Source organism: Pteropus medius, unplaced genomic scaffold (assembly GCF_902729225.1).
Source record: "Pteropus medius unplaced genomic scaffold, Ma_sr-lr_union100, whole genome shotgun sequence".
Taxonomy (NCBI): Eukaryota; Metazoa; Chordata; class Mammalia; order Chiroptera; family Pteropodidae; genus Pteropus; species Pteropus medius.
Genome location: NW_024349519.1, coordinates 15482719 through 15503528, shown reverse-complemented (window position 1 = coordinate 15503528; position 20810 = coordinate 15482719). Strand labels below are relative to the sequence as shown.

General features: G+C 33.0%; 1 protein-coding gene across 15 annotated transcripts in view; it reads right to left on the bottom strand.

The window, feature by feature from the left end:
- Positions 1-20810, bottom strand: part of SOX5 (SRY-box transcription factor 5) — a 907668-nt gene that overhangs the window by 171031 nt on the left and 715827 nt on the right. For all 15 annotated transcript variants that reach the window (XM_039882498.1, XM_039882492.1, XM_039882491.1 and 12 more), the window contains one exon: positions 17583-17651. In XM_039882498.1, coding sequence (XP_039738432.1) covers positions 17583-17651 — 69 coding nt within the window. The remainder of the gene's footprint in view (positions 1-17582; positions 17652-20810) is intronic.

Here is a 20810-nt window from a genome sequence, read left to right as displayed (position 1 = left end):
GGGAAGAGATCATTATAACAGATGATGTGGGCAGACATCCCACTGACATTTAGTATAGCTTAACACAGCCAGAACAGAATAAAACTTAATAGTGGTCAAGATGGAGAGAAAGAACAAGCAGTAATAAAATAAGCGCAACACATCCTGAGGTTATTTTTTGTTTCTGCTATAGTTAAAGTAGTACTATAAGAAGAAGTCTTGTAACTATATTGCAGTTATTTGAATAGTCAATGGAACTGGGGAAAGATGTCTACCTAACTTGGCATATCTTTCCTTAGTAAGTTTTTACCTCATGACTCCAATAGGTAAATTATAATGCTTTCTCTATTGTCTGAATGGTTATTCAGAAAAAAATAAAATTTCTTAAACATGTCATGAGCATCCTCAAAAATCAAAGACACACTCCAAGTTCAAGATACTTAATTTTTAAAATTTTTATACAAAAGAATCAAGAAAAAGCTATAAACATGTGTTTATAAGGTAGAGGTTACAAATAGAAAATAATAAGAAAATTTTAGTAGACTGTCACTTCTTAATATTTTCAGAAGTCACTAATGAGAAGTTACATAATGAACTGGGGTAATTATTCTGGGCTATAAACATTCCTTGAACTTTCTGGAATATTCTCAGTGAAATAAAGAAATAATTTAAGATTTATTTCTTCATGTAGACATTTCAGTTTCATTCTGAAGCTCTAAAACCCTTAAAGATAAGGGTTCTTATCCTAATCTTTACTTCTAGAAAAAGAGATTGAACAAATAGCTTCAACATCTTAGAATCCATAATTTCAGAGACTTTGCAGAATTATATCACAGAAGATTAATCTAAATTGAACTAGGATCATTGCAAAATAAAATATTTTCACAAACCACATTTAATCCTTTCATCTTCTTCTGTGAAAATGTTGATAATTTTGAATTTCCTAAGTCTCTCTGTCTCCATTTTCCAGGTACTATCTCACATGCTTTTTTATCAAACATCTCATAAAACACCAAAGTGTTAATTTGAAAGATTTTTTTCATATTTTTCTATTTTCTCTGATTAAGTCTCAAAATGAAGAAAATCAATCAAATACTTACAAAGGAGAAAAAAAGAAAGAATGCAAAAATGGCTAATAAATAAAGATAAACAGAGATGAGCTAAAAGGGAATATTAACTCCATGTGGCCCTGAATATGCTACTAAAAAGCTTAGAGAATAGTAACTCTCTCCCAGTTTAGATAAAACAGAGCTCTGAGAATTTAAGCAGATAAAAAAAAGGAAAAGTATCAAATGGGGAAGAGTATCATATCTTAGCATCAGAAGCCATTAATAACCTACACAAAGTAGGCAAAGTAACAGCATATAAGCATTTGAGGACTTCAGTACTTTCATAAATGCCGTGATCTTGGTTTTCTTTATAAATAACCAAAGACTATTCACTGATTGGCTTTATCATTTACCTTTTTCCTGTGGCAGATCCTTGTTATGTTATGTCTATGATTACAACTATAGAAGGAGAAAATCATCAGATACCTGCCTGAAATGTGTCATGATATGGATGAGCACAGATTTACTATATAAATTAAAACCTAATCGTTACATTACTCAAAGTCGAATTTTGTTTACATGTATAACATTGTATTCTATAGAGGCCTCATAAGAGAAATAATATTACTCCAGAAGTAAGAGGCACAAGATACTTAAGCTCTTCCTTGACTGTAAAAATTATTAGCATTTTCATACTATCAGGGTACTTTTTTAAAAAGCAAGTATGTATGTATAAAATAACATATGATAGTTATTTCTGCATTGTGTTCTTTCTCCCAAATTCTCACTGAAATGATCTGTCGTCTAGGAATGAGTTTGTGTCACAAGCATGGGAATAACTGTGGAGAAAGCAACTGGGTAAAAGACAGTGCCAAAAAAATAAATAAATAAATAAAAAGATATGAGATAGCAGAAGACAGGTTAAAGAGAAGACAGTTTAAAGCAATGATGTGTGGATCGAAGTACTTGTATACCTCAAGATTGTGCTTGTAATGCATTTAAGAGCAGTAGCCTCTTTTTCAACCACAAAAGAAACTTCACTCAGTGTCTCAAGGGATAAAGATTTTAGAGAAAAGATCTTGCTTTTCTGTTCCCTTACATAAATGAAGCACTTGTTAGAGAACAAAACAGAAAGAAGATATTTTAAAACAATAGGAGACTGAAAGATAAAGCTTTCAATAAACGATAGAAGTATATCAAATACCCTAAATGGGGAGGCTGAGGAATGGGCATCATTTTACAGTGAGAAAAAAAATCAATTGCAGAATGGGGAAATATTTTCCTTTGCCAATATATTCATTTATTAATTTAAGTCCTTTAAAATATTTCATTTTTACTTCAAAAGAGTCTCAGCTACTGTTTATTAAAAAAGCACTTTTCTTGGAGAAGCTCGTCAGACATTATTTTCTACCTAGAGCATCAATTTTTTGCTTCTTTATTTACTTTATAGACTCCAATAATATGTTGTTACAAGTTTTGATCTAAAATAAGTCAAGCAGAGATACTGGCTCACTATAAAAATGATATTTTTTTTTAAAAAAAATTAAGAACCATCACAAACCAATGAAATATGTGTTAAGAAATTTTTGTACATATGCTTTCCAAAATGATATATTGATAATTTTAGTGAATCGGAATTTACCATTTCCTAATTGTTTTCTCCTATGTGTTGTGTCATTCACAATTTCAATGAAAACATTCAGATATTGTTCCAAATTTCTTTAGCAAAAGACTTAATATCTATTTCAAATTTCAGATAAAGTAATAAACTCTATTTGATGAGCTCTGCAGAGTTGGTGCTCATTTTGTGTTCAGGAATGCTAATGATCTTGATTTATTTAATATGGCCAGGACGTTAATTAACCAGGACTAAGAGACCAGGGTCTACATCTGTTTACTTAGGGGCTTGGGCATAGCCCTTATCATTTCTGGACCATATCTTCTCCATCTACAAAAGAAGAAAAAGTTGGACTAAGTCATCTCTAAAGTCTAATTTTCCATATTAATTATTTTATTGATTAAAGAGTTTTAATTTAGTACTATTCAAAGTACTCTGATGAGGTCAGGAGCTTGTACTAGGATGTAAACCAGCAAACTCCTGCATCAGCCAAGTTTTGCCTTGAAAAAAAAATGTCAACTGAATTAAAGTAGGCTTGGAAAGCTCCTTATCTCACTGAAGACCTGTAGCAGTTCACAGATTGGTTTGAGGGCCATACTGTCCAAACACATTCATCATCATGCTCATTCAAATGATTACCTTTGAGCATACCCAAAAGTTTTTACAATGATGTAAATATCGGTAGTCTTCAGTCCTACAGCAATTGAGAAGAGTAAAAAAAAAATCATCTTATACCCCTTAAGCATGCAGTTGCCCGTTCCTTAAATTGTGAAGAGACTATACATTACCTCTGACTATGGTTATTGTGGCTTTATCTCCAAACCTAAAATTGGGACACATAGTCTGACAAAAACAAGAGTATTTATGGGTTTTCGAACTGAAAAAGTATTTAGATAGATAGCCTGGCATTCATGGGAGGGTTAAAAATCAATGAGGTATGTTGCATCTCTCTTATTAGAGGTTCAAAAAGTACAAAACAACCACAACAAAAACAAATAACTCATGTTAATTGACAAACAAAATATTTGAAATATGTATGTCCTACAAAGTTTAGAGCAGGATATACATACACTATACAAATAAGCCTAATAACTGAGTACGCAAACTGTCATTTTCAGAAGTTTCTATATGTAGAAATTAGTTCAGTGAATTCAAATATTCTTTCATTAGCATAGTCTCAAAATTATGTTTAAAATTAAAAGAAACATATCGCATCCTATTTTATTATATAATCATGCTGTTTAAGTTACATATAACTATATTTTATGTGTGTATTTTAAATATTAAATATTTACACAAAAAGGAGGGGATGGGAATGTGGGTTTTTCCTCAGGGTGAAAATGACTACATAAGTGGACGACATTTTTATCATTCAGGTGCTTCAAGGCATTCATTTGGTCAAAGATAGCTGCTTATATAAATAAAGGTAGAGCACTATGGTTACATAATTTTAAATCTGGGTGTTTCAAACTAAGGGTAAATTTCATCAAAATGTGTATAAATGATTTAATCATCGATTCATTTCACAAATATTGACCCGTAACAACACTTTTTCTTTCACCCTTCTACAGCTATTTGTCGAATAATTTTTGTCTCTCTCCATATACATACATACATACATATATATATATATATATATATATATATAGCACGTTTCTATATACATTACTTCATTTTAAATGTCTTTTATAGTGCTTCTGAGTCTGACTGATGTAAGATGTTATTTTGAACATGCCAAAGCATCTAAACGGCTCCAGTCTTTTCTTTTCAGCCTGCATTCCTTGATAAGTGGCAAAGCTTCCCACTTATCAGTCACTCAAAGTGACTGTAGCTGTCAGTTGTGTACAAAGCGCAATCAGTTTAGAAGCGGAGACACTAGCATTTTTCTTCTCAGCTTGAAGCAAACACGTTTTGACTGCTAGTCATTCAATTTTAAAGCATCCTCAATTAGGGGCGGATGAAGATATAAAGAAAACACATCCTAAACACCTCCACCAGGCAACAGAAAAATTTTATTGTTATCTCTTGATTTACCTTACGGCAGCACCATCCCTTCTCTTTTTCTGACTGCATGACACAGTGCTCATGACAACACACCCTCTATCATGAAAAGATAGCAGTAATATATTACACTAACATTCTGTGAAACCTCTGTTCAAACCTGTTTATGTTTCTTTTGCTCTCTCCCCCTTGAATCACCCCGTAGATATTTAAATAATTTACTTTTAAAATTAAAACAAAAACAATCTTTTAGACTTACTGGTTTATTAGTGAACAACTTTCTATTCAATGGAAATATAAAATCTAATTGCATAATGAGAAAAGTTAGCCAAAGAAAGGGACTATGGGATAGAGAAAATAAATTTAAAAGTGTAAAGGAAATGACTAGTGGCCATGTCAGATGGTCAAGTAGCAAGTATGGATGCAGGTACTGGCAAAGTCATGAAAAGTAATACAGAGGTAGAAAGGTAGTAAAAAAAAAAAAAAAAAAGAGTAGTCAGAATTAGGGGGTGGTTATGATTAAAAAAAATTTTTAACAAAAAAATAAATAAAAGCAATGATTTTTAAAAAATTGTAGAAACGAGTGTGTATATGTGTGCATTAACACAGTATACATACATATATTAATATAAATTTATAAATATATGCATATGATATCATAATTAGCTTATTAGTTTACCTCTTTTAGTTAAACATATGTATATGCTATGGAAGTTCGTTAGTTCACCTCTTCTATTTTCCTTTTTAAGTGTAACAAGAATGTCAACATAAAATAATTATTTTTAAAGATACGTATCTTTTATGAAGATGGCATGCATTCTTTTTGGCATTTACAGGCAAAGAATTAGTTCTATGCAACATTTGCTTATGTGAAACACACCTTTCTTCCATTTATAAATATTAATTTCCCCTACTTATAAAAGAGCACTCTCTTACTTGATTTACTGTAGAAAGAAAATTAAATTACATAAAAAAAATCTTGCCATATTTGCCAGTTTAATAGGTTTAACTCGATTTGGTAAGATCAATTACTCTTATTATCTAGAAATTATCTGAATTAAATTACTTATTGTTACTCCAATAAGGAAGGAGAAGAAGGAGGCATATTTTTAGTTTACATAGTGCCCAAATGTCAGGATCTCAGAATCGCACACACACACATGCATACTCATTTACACATGTACGCACTCCTCAGTTCCACTGAGTATAAAATGGAGATAATGCTATAATTCTTAATTCTTAAATTCTTGTAGAAATTATATGAAATGACCTCAGTAAATTGCTAAACACTTAATAAGCAATGGACTGCTCCTTCTCACCAGTGTAGTAAGAGTAAAAAATGATTTTACAAATCATACGCGGCACAGGGAATATTGGTTATCTATTTTTGATGGCTCCCTAAACATCTATTTCAATCCCTGGAGAAAATTATTGTATTTCTTATTATGTACACTGTAGAGTAGGTAATGTGGCCCTACTTTCCATTCATGCATTCATGCATTCCATATCCATTCATGCATTCAATAAATACTTTTAAGTACTTTGGGTACAGTAGTGTTCGAGACAGATAAAATCTTTGACCCCACAAAACATATTGCCAGCTTTATATTGTGATCGTGGCAAGAGTACAGCAAAAAAAAAAAAAAAAGTAAATATAAAGAGGTAATTAGAGCTGTGAAGAAAAGTAAGCAGGATAAATGATAGAGATGACTGGGGGATGCAGGGACTATTTTGGGTCGGGTTGGCAGAGACAGCCTTTCCGAGGAAGATGGCATTTGAAGAGAGACCTGAATGGAGTGAAGATCTGAGTTATGAAGAAAGTATTCCATTCCATGAGAATGACAAATACAAATGCTCTGGTGCTAGAATATTCTAGGGTGGCAGGAATGTGTGAGAGAGAGTCAAAGAGGTTAGCAGTGGTATAGTCAAGTATAGCCCACTAAACTAAGATAACATGAGGGAGCTTATTTTATATGATATGATTTTGAGCATGATTATAGCACAATTAAATTTAAAAGAGCACTCCAGAAGCTATAAGAAAAATCTACTTAGGGCACAGGAAGTAGAATGACCAACTTAGAAAACTATTGCAGTAGTCTAGGTAAGAAATGATAGTGACTTAGACTAGAGTAATAGTGTGAAAAGTTGGTCAAGTGATAGATTTTTCAGAGTAAAAACCAATGCTGATGGATTAGTTGTAAGGTGTAAGAGAATGTGAGGATTCACGGATAACTCCTAGGTCACTGGAAACAGCAACTAGGCAAATAGTATCCTATTCATAGTTGGATAAATAGGGAAAGAATAAGTGTAAGAAAGATAAAGGTTCTATTTTGGAAATGTGAAATTTGGTTGCCTATTGGTTATCAATTTAAATAGACTGAGTAGGCAGTTGGATACTGGACTCTAGGGTCCTGGAGACAGATCAAGAATGGAAAAATAAATTTTAGAGTATTATCTTTAGGACAGAATAAAACACCATCAGATGAGATCATTTAGGAAGTAAGTTAAAATAAAGAAGACAAGTGATGGAAAATTATAGAAAATTATCCTTTTAAAGATGGAGGGAAAGCTACCAAATGATATTGAGAATGGGGAATAGAAAGTATAAAAAGACAGTAGATTGTGTCTTTTGGAGGCCAATTGAAGAGTAGTACAAGAAAGTGGAAATGATCAACTTTATCAAATGCTGCTGTGAGCTCAAGTATGATGAAGACTGAGAATTGACCACTTCTAGACTATTCATTGCAGAAGAAGTAATTCCAGTTTTGCTTTTTGCTTCTCCTTCAAGGGAAAACTAGGAACCATCCTCGTATCCTATTTTTATTTCTTTTCTCATTTTATTTGACTGCTAGTCTTTCTCTTCTGAAGAAAAATAGAACCAAACACACACGCACAAGCACACACACACATGCACGCATGCACGCACACAAGCACACACACGGTAAAAAGTCAATTAGTTTCTCATTGCCTGTAAGTTATATTTTCCACACTAATTTGTCAACCAAGGTGAAATAAAAGAGGTTTATTTTAGGCCAACAAGTTGACTTGTGGCCTGTGTTACTCAAATCTGTTGTTGTTAACTTGCTTTGTTTTGTTTTCTCACTATTTGATAATTACATTCCCAGTGTTTTATCTAAGCACTGATGGACTCTGTTTTGTTAACTGATAAGATATGGACTGCAAAATCACAGTGAGGAACTGTGTTCAACTTTTTCCACAGGTAATGTTGTTTGAGAAGAGGTTGCAAAGTCATGGGAAATACTGTTGTCAGTCTGCTTTCTGGGCCAATCTCAGTGACTCCAAAAATGTCCATATTGAATAAAATGAACCCAGGCTTCACTTCAGAAATCATACCGGAAAGACTGGAGAAAGAAGAAACACATAAACAGCACAGAAATGGGATAACAGAAAAATAACAGTGAAGATTTTTTAGGAATTCACATAAAAAAATGAGGAAAAAAGAAATGTCAGGCAGAGAAAGACAAATACCATACGGTTTCGCTTATATATGGAATCTAAAAACAAAACAAATAAAACAAAAGCAAAACAGACTCACGGAAACAGGGACCAAAGGGATAGTAACCAGAATGGAGGCAGTGAGAGGATGTGTGAAAAGGGGAAGGAGAATATAGTCAATAATGTTGTGATGAGTTTGCACGGTTTCAGATGATTACTAGAATTAGTGGGGTGATCATACTGTAAGGTATAAAAATGTTGAATCACTATACTGAACACTTGAAACTAATATAACCAATATAAGTTTGAATACCAATTATACTTAAATAAAAATATAAATTTAAAAAGTGTAGAAAAATATGAGGAAAAAAAGAATATCTTTCCATGAAATGCGTTTTTCGTGTCTTTGGTGAAGAGCCCAAGTCAGTATAAATAAATTATAGAATGAGGACTACGACTTCCAAAAACTGTTGTCAATATTATCTCAATGTAGTCATCAAATACAGTTATTTAAACTAGGGTCTCAATAATAATATTAAACATCTTTAAAATATCGAGGACATAGTTTAAAATTCTATACAAAATAATCTTGCTTTGCTTGATACATTTATCAAAAAGAGAAAAAATAGTGAACCTCTCCATATCTATGTCCCTTGCTCCCACTATGTTCCCACCAAAGAAACTAAAAAATACGTATTTTACAAATCTTGGAACTATTAAAGTTTGGTTTGGGAGTCTCAAGCTTCACCTTTTTTATAATAACTCCTCTACATTACAAGACTCCTTCATTCCCAGATACTGGTTACTCTCTTGAGTATTTTCTCCTATTTAAAAAGAAAGATCATGTTTTAAAAATGATGCCCTGATTTACCCTCCAAGGTGATAGACTGAGCATGTACACAGAGTTATCTCCATTCTTTCCTTAGATATCATTAAAATAAAAAAATAAAAAAATAAATTTAAAAACTTGTGTAACATAAGATAGTTAAAAATAAGAGATATGCCCAAGCAAGAAACTTGACCAAATTTTTGGATGATGAAAAGCAAGTGTAGGATTTTAATTGATATAAGTGGGTGAAAAAGACTACAGCATACATGGAAGGCATTAAGCAAAAACAGAGATTAATTTATCCACTGAAACCTCTCCCCCCAAATAAAAGTCTTGAGACTTGAAACCTCAGGTATGAGAGACAGCAGGAGTGAGACCTGGGTTGAAAAACAGTAGTATTAGTTGAAAGTGGCTCTCATCAGTCTACCTCTACACCAGCTACATCACACTCCCTCAATAGAAATCGAACAGTATAGGGAAACTTGAGATAAGCTAGTGTGATCACTAGAACCCCAGAACAAAGATTTTTCAGTACTTTTATATGGTGTTCACGTAATACATGACCAGTTTCCTGTTCTCACTAAAAGAGGGCCTACCTGTTGCTAAAGCTTCATTCACTGTTAGAACTCCCAATCTACTTTTTCTGATCTCATTCTTAAATCTGAGTAGGTAACCAATTATTTTAATTCAAGTAGAACTTAAAGCTATAAAAGAAACTTCAAGATAAACAGCAAGTGAAAAATGGAGGAAAAAGATAATTTAAGAATAAGAAAATTTAATTTTTTAAAACACTCTCAAATTTGTACCCTAAAATATTCATGGAGAAATGATCCATTAAACAAAAATAGGATAACCTGAAAAAAGGAATTATCAAGGAATTTCCAAGAAGAAGCTCACGGAAATTAAAAAGGCAATTTTTCAAATAAGATTCATTTTAAAAGTTTAGAAGATAAAGTTTAGGCAATCTCCTAGAAAGAATAAAGAAAGAACAACAACAAAAAAGAACAATAAGAAACATAATTATTAACTGAGAAAACATAATATCTGCCAATTAGGAGATCCAGGGAGAACTAGAAATTAAAAGGAAAAAAAAAAAGTCAAAAAAATAAGAGCAGAGTATTTTCCAAAGTGAAAACACAACTCTTTAGACTAAAAGATTCATGCTATTACATAACAATAAATAAAAATATACATCCTAACAAAATGTCACAGTAAATAAAAGGTACTAAAAACTGTTGGAAAGAAAAAATATTGGTCACCATCAACAACAAAAAATTAAATCAACATCGAATTTCTCATAGATGCTAGAAAATGATGAATTTAATGGATTTGAAATATAAAGAAAATGATTTCCAACTCAGAATTTTATTTGCAGCCAAACTGTTAATCAAGTGCGTGGGTGTGGGGGGTGGTGGTAGGGGGGTAAAATGGAACATTATTACACATGCATATGTTTTAAACATTTTTATCCCAAGAAGTTCATATCCTCCGTATCCCCCTGCCCTTCCTTTTTTTTTGGGAAGTTCCTTGACGTGGTTCTGGAGCAAAACAAGGGGATAAACCAAGAAGAACAATACAGAAAATAATGATTCCAGTCTTGGAAAGTCATAAATGGACATCCAAAAATATCAGCTGAACCAATCAATCTAGATGAAAGCAGGAGGACAGAGAACAAGGAAGCAGATATCAAGGAAAAAGGGGATTCTGGAGATTTGATTTACTCTTGAGAATTTATGGAAATAATAAGGCAAATAACATGAGGAAAAAAACAAAGGCAATCGGAAAGCACAAAGCTACATAGAAAGGAAATAAGGAGTACCCTATTTAGACTATTCGGAAAACAATATATACATATTTTAATGTAAACACCAATTATTGATCTTCAAATTTTAGTATTAAACAATTGGTAAAGCAAATAGCTATGTGTGTATACATGTATACCTACACACACATACACATGTATATTTATAGTAAACATGGAGATGATGGAAATTGGCAGTTGGGAGTGAGAGAAGAGAGATGCCATCTCATCTGACAAGGCAAGTGTCAAGAGACACTATTTATAGTTAATAGAATAGGAAAAGATGTGTAAGTAAACTAAAATTTAAACATATATATTGGAGGAACTTAAAGACATATATAACTATATTGTGAGGTGAAGGAGGGGATTAGGAGAGGATGTCAGGAAGGCAATACAAAAACCAAGCAAATCTTCGTTTCCAAGTTAATGTTATTTAAAGCTGATAAGTCATAAATAGCATTATAATTAAATTTTTTATACATATTATACAAGTAAATACTAGAAGAGTATTAAAATAAAAACTTAAAAGATTTTAAAGTGGTTCCTCCTGAATAAAAGGCCTGGGCACTGTGCTTTAGAAGGCTGCTTTAGAAGGCTGCTTTCATTACTCTCCTGTATTCTTAGCCATGTGGCATGTGCTATATCAATAAAAAATAAAATAGATATGCCTATCAATCTATCTTATCTCTATCTAGAGACAGACTTATCTGGATAGAGAAATGATATGCATAACTGAAATTCTGTCCTTAAATAATTACATGGAGATGTATTTTTTTAAATGCTAAAAGGATTTAAAAGTGGCTCCCTCTGAGTAAAAGGACAGACAGAGCTGCAGTTAGCATCACTGCTCTTTTAGGAGAGGTCACCTGTCTTCTCACCTATCTTTCTGCTTCCAGAAAGTGCAAGAGAGACAGGAAAGTCATCCATAAAGCTACTTCTTTGTATTTCCATATTTTCTCCTCTAACAATCTATCTGAATGCCAAGAACTTTATTCTGTCCAGTTGTGGCATATTTTATTTCATATGGCAAAATATTAGTCCGAGCTCAAGGAGTTAATGCACTTCCTTCTCAGGTTGAAATGTTACCTTAATTGCCCGTGTTTATTCTTGGCATTTCCAGTTTCCTAAATATACAAGGTTACTTTCCAATCTCTTTGTGCTCATGTATGTGTGTGGGGTCTTGTTGAGATGGGTAAAATGTTTCAACTTACCACACTCAGAGAAAGAAATCATAAAACAGCAGGTCAGGCAGGTACTGTTATTTCACCTTTAACGTTACTATGTTTTCAATACTGTATTTCAATAGATTTCATTCTGCATAATAATTTATCAAGAATTATCAAAACTCTTAATGAGCTCAGAGAACTTTGGCTCCAATAAAATGAAACCTTTGTCACAAATTGGTTGAGCCCATGACTGCAACCTAGTCATTCAATTGTACATAAGTCAAATTGTATTTTTACTTTGTAGAAATAAGTTCCCAGTGAAAGAAAACTCATTTTAAAACTTTGGGTCATTAAACCTTAAATGGTAGAATATCAGTGAAATAAAAATGAACTGGGCCAAGACTGAGAAACTTGGAAGCCAGCCATTGTTCCACAAGTAACAACTTATGTTGACATTGGAGAAATCTAACCTTACTTGTTTTCAGTTTACAAATGTCAAAATGAGAGATAGGTCTAAATAAAAGCTTTCTAAAAATCTCTTGTAATTCTAAAGTCATGAATTTGGAACACTGAATTTTCAGTTTTCAGTGGCTGCTGCCATGTAGATTAAATTTTTTTTTTCCTAGAAATTCTTTTTGCTGTTAAAATTAATTAAATTGTCTATCATCAGAAATACATAAGAACAAGTTTTGTTCTAATGACTTAGGCAAACTTTCAGCATTGTGTGCTCACTACATGCCAGCAATGATCCCATTTAATCCTCGGATTAACCTGTTGTGGTTTAAATATTATAATTCCCGTTTAATAGATAAGAATAATGAAACTCAGAGGAATTAAGCTATTTTCCCAAGATCACACAGCAGATAAAATGTGAAGATGCAGAGACTGAACTTGGGTATGCCTAATTCCAGAAAACCTGCTCTCCATCCATTTAATACAATTGAAATTGTATTTCATATAGTTAAATATAATCATATATCATCTAAAGAACCAAGCTCTTTCCTACATCCTGTGGAATATACACTGGCCAACTAACAACACACAGGAACAGAAATTTGTCCTTTGTGCTATCCTTAGCTCCAAACAGAATCAGCTGCCCCAAACTATTACTAGACCTACATATGCTTTATTTATTAATCAGAAACACACAGTGACAGAAGTTATTAAATACCAATTCTTAGCCCCCAAGAGAACATAATGAATAATAATAGTTGGACAAGTTTATCAGAAGGGGGACTGCAACAAATTTGTGGAATCCCTTATGAAAATTCAAACACTGAACTTCCAGTATGGGAATCATGACCAATATGTACTTGACAAGACAATATTTTTAAATTTGCCCTTAAAAATATCTTAAATATATTTCATAGCAAAACATGTTTTTGAACCAGCACTATTAAATGTTAATAAGAACATTTAGTTCTACTAAGTATTGTTTAAAAAAGTAAGAAATTTAAAATTAGGACATAATTCCACCATACACACCCAAAGCTATAGAAACCCTGTCCCATTCAAGATAAAAGGCAACTTGAGTCTCTAGGAACATTCAGTTTGTTGCCATAATGGATGACTAGAGGTCATATTCATTTACTTTAAAAGGTTTTGGTAACAGTGAATCAGGTCAAGATGAACCATTGTTTTAGGATCATTACTGGAAATATAAACCACCTAAGTATCAGTATTAGAAATAGATTGAATTAACGTAAAAGAGATTACTCAGGAAATTAAAATGGGCACAGTAGTATAAACAATAGAGTAAAAAATAAAAGTTATCCTCAAAAAAATCTAGGAAGATATTTTTCTATGAAATATTTATAAATTTCACCTTATATTTTATGAGCATTAAAATTTAGCTAGATACAGTAAGTAGGAATGTAAAAGTGTTCTATATTTTTAAGAACAGTAATAAATATTTAAAGGAAAACATTACCAAATAATAGAAAAAAAAAGACTGAAACTTCTTGGTGTTCCTAAAATTAAGTCTCATAAAGAAATGAACAAATGTTCTTGAGAAAAGGTGAGATGTTACTGTTATTATGACACCATTTTACTTGTAGAATGAAATAATTTATGAAATTGCAAAGAATAACAAAAACTTTCTTAAATCTTTGAACCATGAGTCATGTGAGTAAACCTGAAAGACAACTATAACTCTATCAAGTATTCATTCATAAGGAAGTAATGTAGATTGAGCTTTTAATTCAATCAGGCAGTTTTAGAGCTACGGTTGCTTTTTAAAGAGTGACAGTTCATAAAGAATTGAGCCTGAGTTATTAAATAAAATTGGCTAATTTGCTAATTCTTATAGCATTTTTCTCTTCAAATAAATATAGAGTAAAATCTCCCACCACTCTTTTCATGTGGAGTTGAAAAAAGATAGAATTAACAGGTCAGAATAAATTTTAAATAACCTCGTCATTAGAATATGTGAATGGTGAATATGCATACACGCAAATACACACTTGTTCATATATTTTGAAAATTGATTCACGTGTACTTCGAATGAAATAAAGATGTCTAAATTAGCCTCTATTTAAAGAAATCTCGGTAAAAGAATAAGAAAAATGTTGAGGAACATAACAAGGGTGAAAATTTGTCCACTTTCTTACCTTATCAATATAACCCATCTAGCAGATCTGTCTAACCCAACTAATTGCATGCCTCTACCAATACTTAGACCAAGTTAGTGTCTTATGTATTTAAAATTGAAACAAAAATTTTAAAGGTGGTCATAACTGTGGACCAGAAGCATTGAAGTTCACACTTCTATCAATAAAGGAACTGGAATGCATTGTTTTCTAAGGTCCAAAGCAACAACAGTACAACACATCAAAGAATATGCAAACGGTGAACAAAGTAAATTGGTATGTTTATTTCTATGTCATCTTAAGGCTCCATATTTAAGAAAGAAACAAGAAGTAGATCAAAATTTAAATATATCACATAAGTATTTCCAGATATCAAAGAAAATTAATCTATGGTGAATTCTTATGTGAGCATTTGATTATGTATGCATTGACAAAAATACATTTTACAATAAATTTGTTATAAATTTGATTTGCCTTTCACTAAAGCAGGTTTGACTTTTACTCTTCTTCCTCCTTGTCCTATGCTGCCAAGGAAAAGGAGGAAGTAGAAAGAAGAAAAAAAGAGAAAACATTCTAAAAAAGATATGGTAAGGATTTATGTGAGAAAAAACAGGATCTGTTCTACATTTTTCTATTTCTACACATGCCACTACATCAGTGTTTCCCATAACTGTTTGAACAATCTCTCAACAGACGATTTTAAATATATTGTGACTTTTATAACTATTAAGTGCTTGTAAGACTGCCCCAAATTAACAATTTATACAATATGCTTTAGAACTATGCTTTTAGTTAGTGAATATACTAGAAGCTGTGAAAATGAATTCCTTTCAGATTGTCAATCTTGCTCAGTACTTATTTTTTTACCTTAAACATTCCCTACTTTCCAAATTCTTTTTTTAAAAATAATAGCTTGATGGGTTTTGACTCTGTCAGTAACATTTATCTGTACTAAAACTAGAAAGAAGACAAACACAGATATAATGTCTCAAAATCTCTATTGATGTTTTCCTCAAATTACCATCAGTGTGACATTATTTCCTTTAGGGGCAGCAGGGTTGGTTGGTTGTTTTTCACCCTGCAAACTAGTGGAGGCCAGGAGCTTAACATTTCGATCAAATAGATATGCTAAACTTTTAAATTTCTCTTACTCAGCAAAATTTCTATTGAGAGTCAGAAAATTTTGCTTCTGATCCTAGTTCTACCTATAACTAGTTGTATAATCTTGGGCAAGTCATTAAACGTGGCTTCAGCTCTCTGGAACATAGTTTCTCTAGTCTATCATTTTTAGGGCAGGTAATTTTTAATGCACTTTATTTTTTAAATGCTCTGACATAAATTATAATGCTCTCTGATCTGGAGCAAGAATCCATTCATTTCAACATTTTGTCATTATGAGTGAGCTTAAAATCCACATTATATATGTAGTGGTCATAATTGTGGAATAATTCCAAAAAAGTTCTGAAGGTGTTGGTTAAATTTAAATGGTCAAAAACCAAGCTTATTGGGCCTTCTTCATGTTTATAATATGGGTTTATATATATTTTTGAAATTATGTTTAGCAAAAGACACTCTCAGTCTCATAAAAATTATAAAAATTTAAAACCATTGGTACCCTCATCAAATTACAGTAAAACCAAGTGATTTTGCAAAAAGCCATTTCACTGATTATAGAATTGTATCTTATTTACAATGAGAGACTGCCAAAACATTTTTTTAACTTAGGTTTTTAATAATTAAAAACATTTGAAATGTAGATAAGCAGAACTGTCAACTAAAACTATATTCAAAGTTAGCATACTTGGACTGAACATGGAAATCCAATGAACAGTTTAAACCACTGAAGTGAACTACCACACTCCAGATCTGAACAGATGGATCATATCACATTAGAAATGTGCTGCTCATAATTACAGTTAAAGAAGGCAAAGACTCCTGGTTGGATCATCTCACTGATGTTTCTCTGTCTCACTGAAGCTGCGACCAGCTCACTAAAATCTCAGGTGGAACAAGAATGAGTAAACCTTGATTGGGCTATATAATCCAGGGCAAAGTAATTAAGTGAACCTGACCCAATTAGATAAACTTTGTTGGCAAAAAATTCTAAACATGATTAGCCCACAAATAAAATAATTTTGACATGTTTGCCTCTGTCATTTATGATATTTACATTCAATAAAATATGTTGGATTCTCAAAATATAACTTCAAGAGAATGATGGATTCTTCCCCAGATAATCTGACTGCGAATCTAACATTTGCTTCCAGATGGAGAATGTTACATAGGGTTGGATGCATAGCTCCATGAATTAGATTCCTTTTCTTGCTAGTCATAGCAAGTATGTCTTGAACACTTACTATGTGCCTTGACACTACACTAAAGCTCTCCATCTATGACCTCATGAAATGCTCATAAATGCTCTATGAAATAAGTGCTTTCAGAAAGGGAATTTTCAGGAAGGGATACAAATTTTGTCAAAGAAGTTCATGCTGCTAGCAAGTGATATCCCTGGAAAACTACTTTTTCCTTTTGTTACCAATACAGCTGCTTTCTTCCTTCTTTGTTGATGCTCTTCAACATTGCAAATTTCCACAAAGGAAAAATATGGAGGTTAGAAAGCCTCCCATCTTGGTTTCTTCCAGCAACACTAAGGGTGAAATTCTACTTGAACACCAAGTCATTACGTTCCCTAACTTCCACCTTTATCACACATGGCTCTTGAGCACACAGTAAAACGTTCTCTCTGCCACTGTTTGCTAGCTGAAACACTGCTGTACCTTTCTGCTTTGGTCCCCCTGCAACTCCCTCATTAAGAACACTTACAGGCACATTTTAAACATTAAAAAAATAGAGAAAATGAAACATTTCTAATAAATTTCCCTTCAATATAGGATGAAAATTACTGTCAGCTTGCTTAGACTGGAGCTCCCTGACACAGGAGGGCCTATGGCAGAGAGCCACAGGAGGCAACGTGTCATGAATTAAATTGAAAGCAATTTTTACTTTAGAGGTCATTTCAGTTGGGTCCACCTAAGACTGAGAAACAAATTATGTAATTTTTAATTGGACATAAGTATGAAATTATGATTTCTGACCTGGATCTGTTGCTGAAGCAAATTGATTTTGTGTTGTTGCTGCAGAAGCTGCTGCTGTTGTCTTGCAATCTGTGGAGAAATTGCACATAAAAATTATTTTTAAAGAGCACTGTAGTTCCAGGGGGAAATTACCAATATTCTATTTCTCAAAGTTTGATTTGATGCTGATTAAGATGATGCATATAGATGTACCTGTGTCCTTACGGTACCAGCAATTCATCGTTAAGTAGGATCAAATAAGACATTTAGTCTTCAGAAACTGTTATTACTATTATTATTATTTAGCCTAAAACGAATATAGCACATCAGTGATCCAATCAGTAAGAAATGTTGAGAGTTTTAAAAATCCTGCTTCCTGGCAATACATTAAAAAGGTTACTGTCTTTGACATTTTCGACTCTTTTCTATGAGAGTATTGCATAAACAGGGAGTTGTGACCAAAAAGTTCAACATAGCACAGAGTTTTGTAAGATGTTTTATTCCTTAGTGAGGTTTTGGTACTTTTGCTTTGTTTGGTTGTTTATTGATTGCTTGATTAATGTAAATACTGTCCTCATTTCTGCTTCCCTCAAACCTCTAAACTGCCAATTCCTCAATATACTCCATTCTGGTTTCTGCTCCCATTCTCTACTAAAATGATTCTTAATATACTCACCAATCACTTCCATTTTTTTAAATTCTGAAGTGTTTTTAGTCTTCAACTTTTAACCTTTCATCAGAATTCAACACTTAAGTGATCCCAAACTTCAGTGATCCCAAACTTACTTTGTTGGCTTCTAGGACATCACATTTTCCTAGTTTTGCTTCTACCTCTCGGTTTATTCGTTCTCAATGACCTTCAAAGGCTCTGTCTAGCCATCTACTGTTGTAGTTCTATAAGGCTTAATTCTAGACTCAATGATTTTTCTTCTGTACCTACTTCCATGTATGTGCCAAGTGATTGTAAATTTATTTTTCTAGCCTAGACCTTTGCTGTAAGCCTCAGACCCATTTATCCAATAACATTCTCAAAGGTGCTTCAAATTCAACAGTTTCAAAACTAAACTCAGGACTTAGCCCTCATTGTGGTCATCTGAACTGTTTTCCAAGCCAGGGACTAGAACGATCACTCCATAATTTACTCTGATAAGATATCCTCTTATTTAATACACAGCATGCTATGATTTTATATTTATTTATTTATTTTTGTTTTAATTAACATCTTTCTGTCTCCTAGGTAGAAATCCATAAATGCAGTGAGGTTAGGGATCATGTACATTTTGCTCATCATTTGGAAAAAGTCTGGAGCAAAAGGAGTACAGAATGAATAGTTGATGAAGAATGCTTGATTGAAAAGATGAGAAGAAAATTTTTAACAGTTGTGTCATATAAGGTAGGAAACCTGGTAAGAATGTAATATCACACTCATAAATAAGCTCTAATTCTTATTCTCATATTATAATCATTTTCATGTTCATTAAAAAAGTATATCCCTTAACTTCAGTAACAGAAAGCTAAAAATTCAGGAAAGCAATTGATACATACATAGTCCTTTACTATGAATAAAAATAAAGAAGCAAAATGAAGGGGATGAACTACGTGGCTGCACAATATACTTTTTATGTCCCTTATGGATATTGGTATAATTAAGATTATTTTAATGCTTTCTTCTACCTTAGGAATATGGTAAAAAAAAAAATCTTTTTTTTTTTTTTTTCCAGAAAGGTAGGAACACAGATGGTAGAAAAAGAAATATTGCTTTTTTCCTTAAGTCCAGTTCCTTTCCCCTACATACCAATATTTTAGCTGATAATTAAATCCTCTTATCAGCATCTTAAGAACTTATCAAGAAACTGACCACTTCGTACCCTTCCATCCTTCTTCCCATTCCAAGCTACTATTGCATCTTGCCTAGATTGTTGTAAAAGCCTCCTATTTGCTCGTTCTGCTTCTGCCCTTGCTCCCTACAGCCAATTATTAACCAGCATCTGAAAAGATCCTTTGAAATATAAGTTGTGTCTTGTCACTCATCTTTTCAAAATACTTTGTCTCACTCAGAGTAAAAGCCAGTATCTGCAAGTCCAATATGATTTGGCTTCATGTCACCTCTGACTTCTTCTCCTCCTTCTCTCTGTCCTTTGTCACACCACTCTTGGCACATTGCAGTCCTGTCTCTTGAACACATCAAGGATCTTCCTATTTCCCAAGGATGCTTCTGCCTTAGAGCCTCCATATGAAACACTTGTCTTCCCCTCCATACGAAACAGTCTTTTCCTAGATGACTCACTTTTTCACCTCCTACAAATCTCTGCTCAAATATTACCCTGTCAATAAGGTCTTCTCTGAGCACTCATTTTAAAAGAGCCTATCTCTCTACTTGGCACCCTCGTCCCTGACTCTCTGCTATATTTTTCACCATAATCCTTATCAACATATAATATATTTTATCTTTTTATTTTTATTTTTTTTACTTATTGTCTATCTCTTCCCAATTAGAATTCAACACATGAAGGATTTTTGTCTGTTTTATTCTTTGTTGTAGCCCAGTAACTAGAGCAGAAACTAACATCAAATCAGTGCTCAATAAATATTTGTTGAATAGATAAAAATGAAATGAAACTCAGAGTCTGGTGGAAAGGCTGATCAGTAGATAGGTTCATTAGCATCTCTAAGGGCTATAGCAAGAAGGTTAGAGTGCACAGAGTAGGGACACGCTATACTGAGTAGGGAGTGTTAGGAGGAACATCAGAAAAGGAGTTCTCAAGAGAACATAAACCTAGCCTGAATCTTAAAGAATAAATACTATGTGCCCTTCAGAGAGTTCCCTGTGCCCTGATGAAAAGATTGGTGGCCACAGGAGTGGTGACTATGCATGCCAGCGCTGCGTGGTGGAGAGGGACTTCCATGGAGGGCAGGTTAGGCTCCAGAAACCTGACCTGTAGCTACCAGGAGCTATCTTCTCTCAGGCTGTGTAGGCATCATTGCTTGGCATCTCTCCAATACAGGGAAGGGATTCTGGAAGAACACAGGATTTCTAAAGTTCCAAGGAGAGTGTCAGAGAAAGTAAAAGATTCTAGAATCCTTTGTATTTGGAGATCCAACAGAATGTGAAAGGGAAAGAGAGAAAACTTGCTCTCCATTAGTGACTGCTCAGATTTTTTTTAAGGATAATCAGACCCAAAAGGAGGGATTTGAGCCCTAAGACCCACCAAAGTAGGGATTTTCTACAAAGAAATATCACCATCTGAA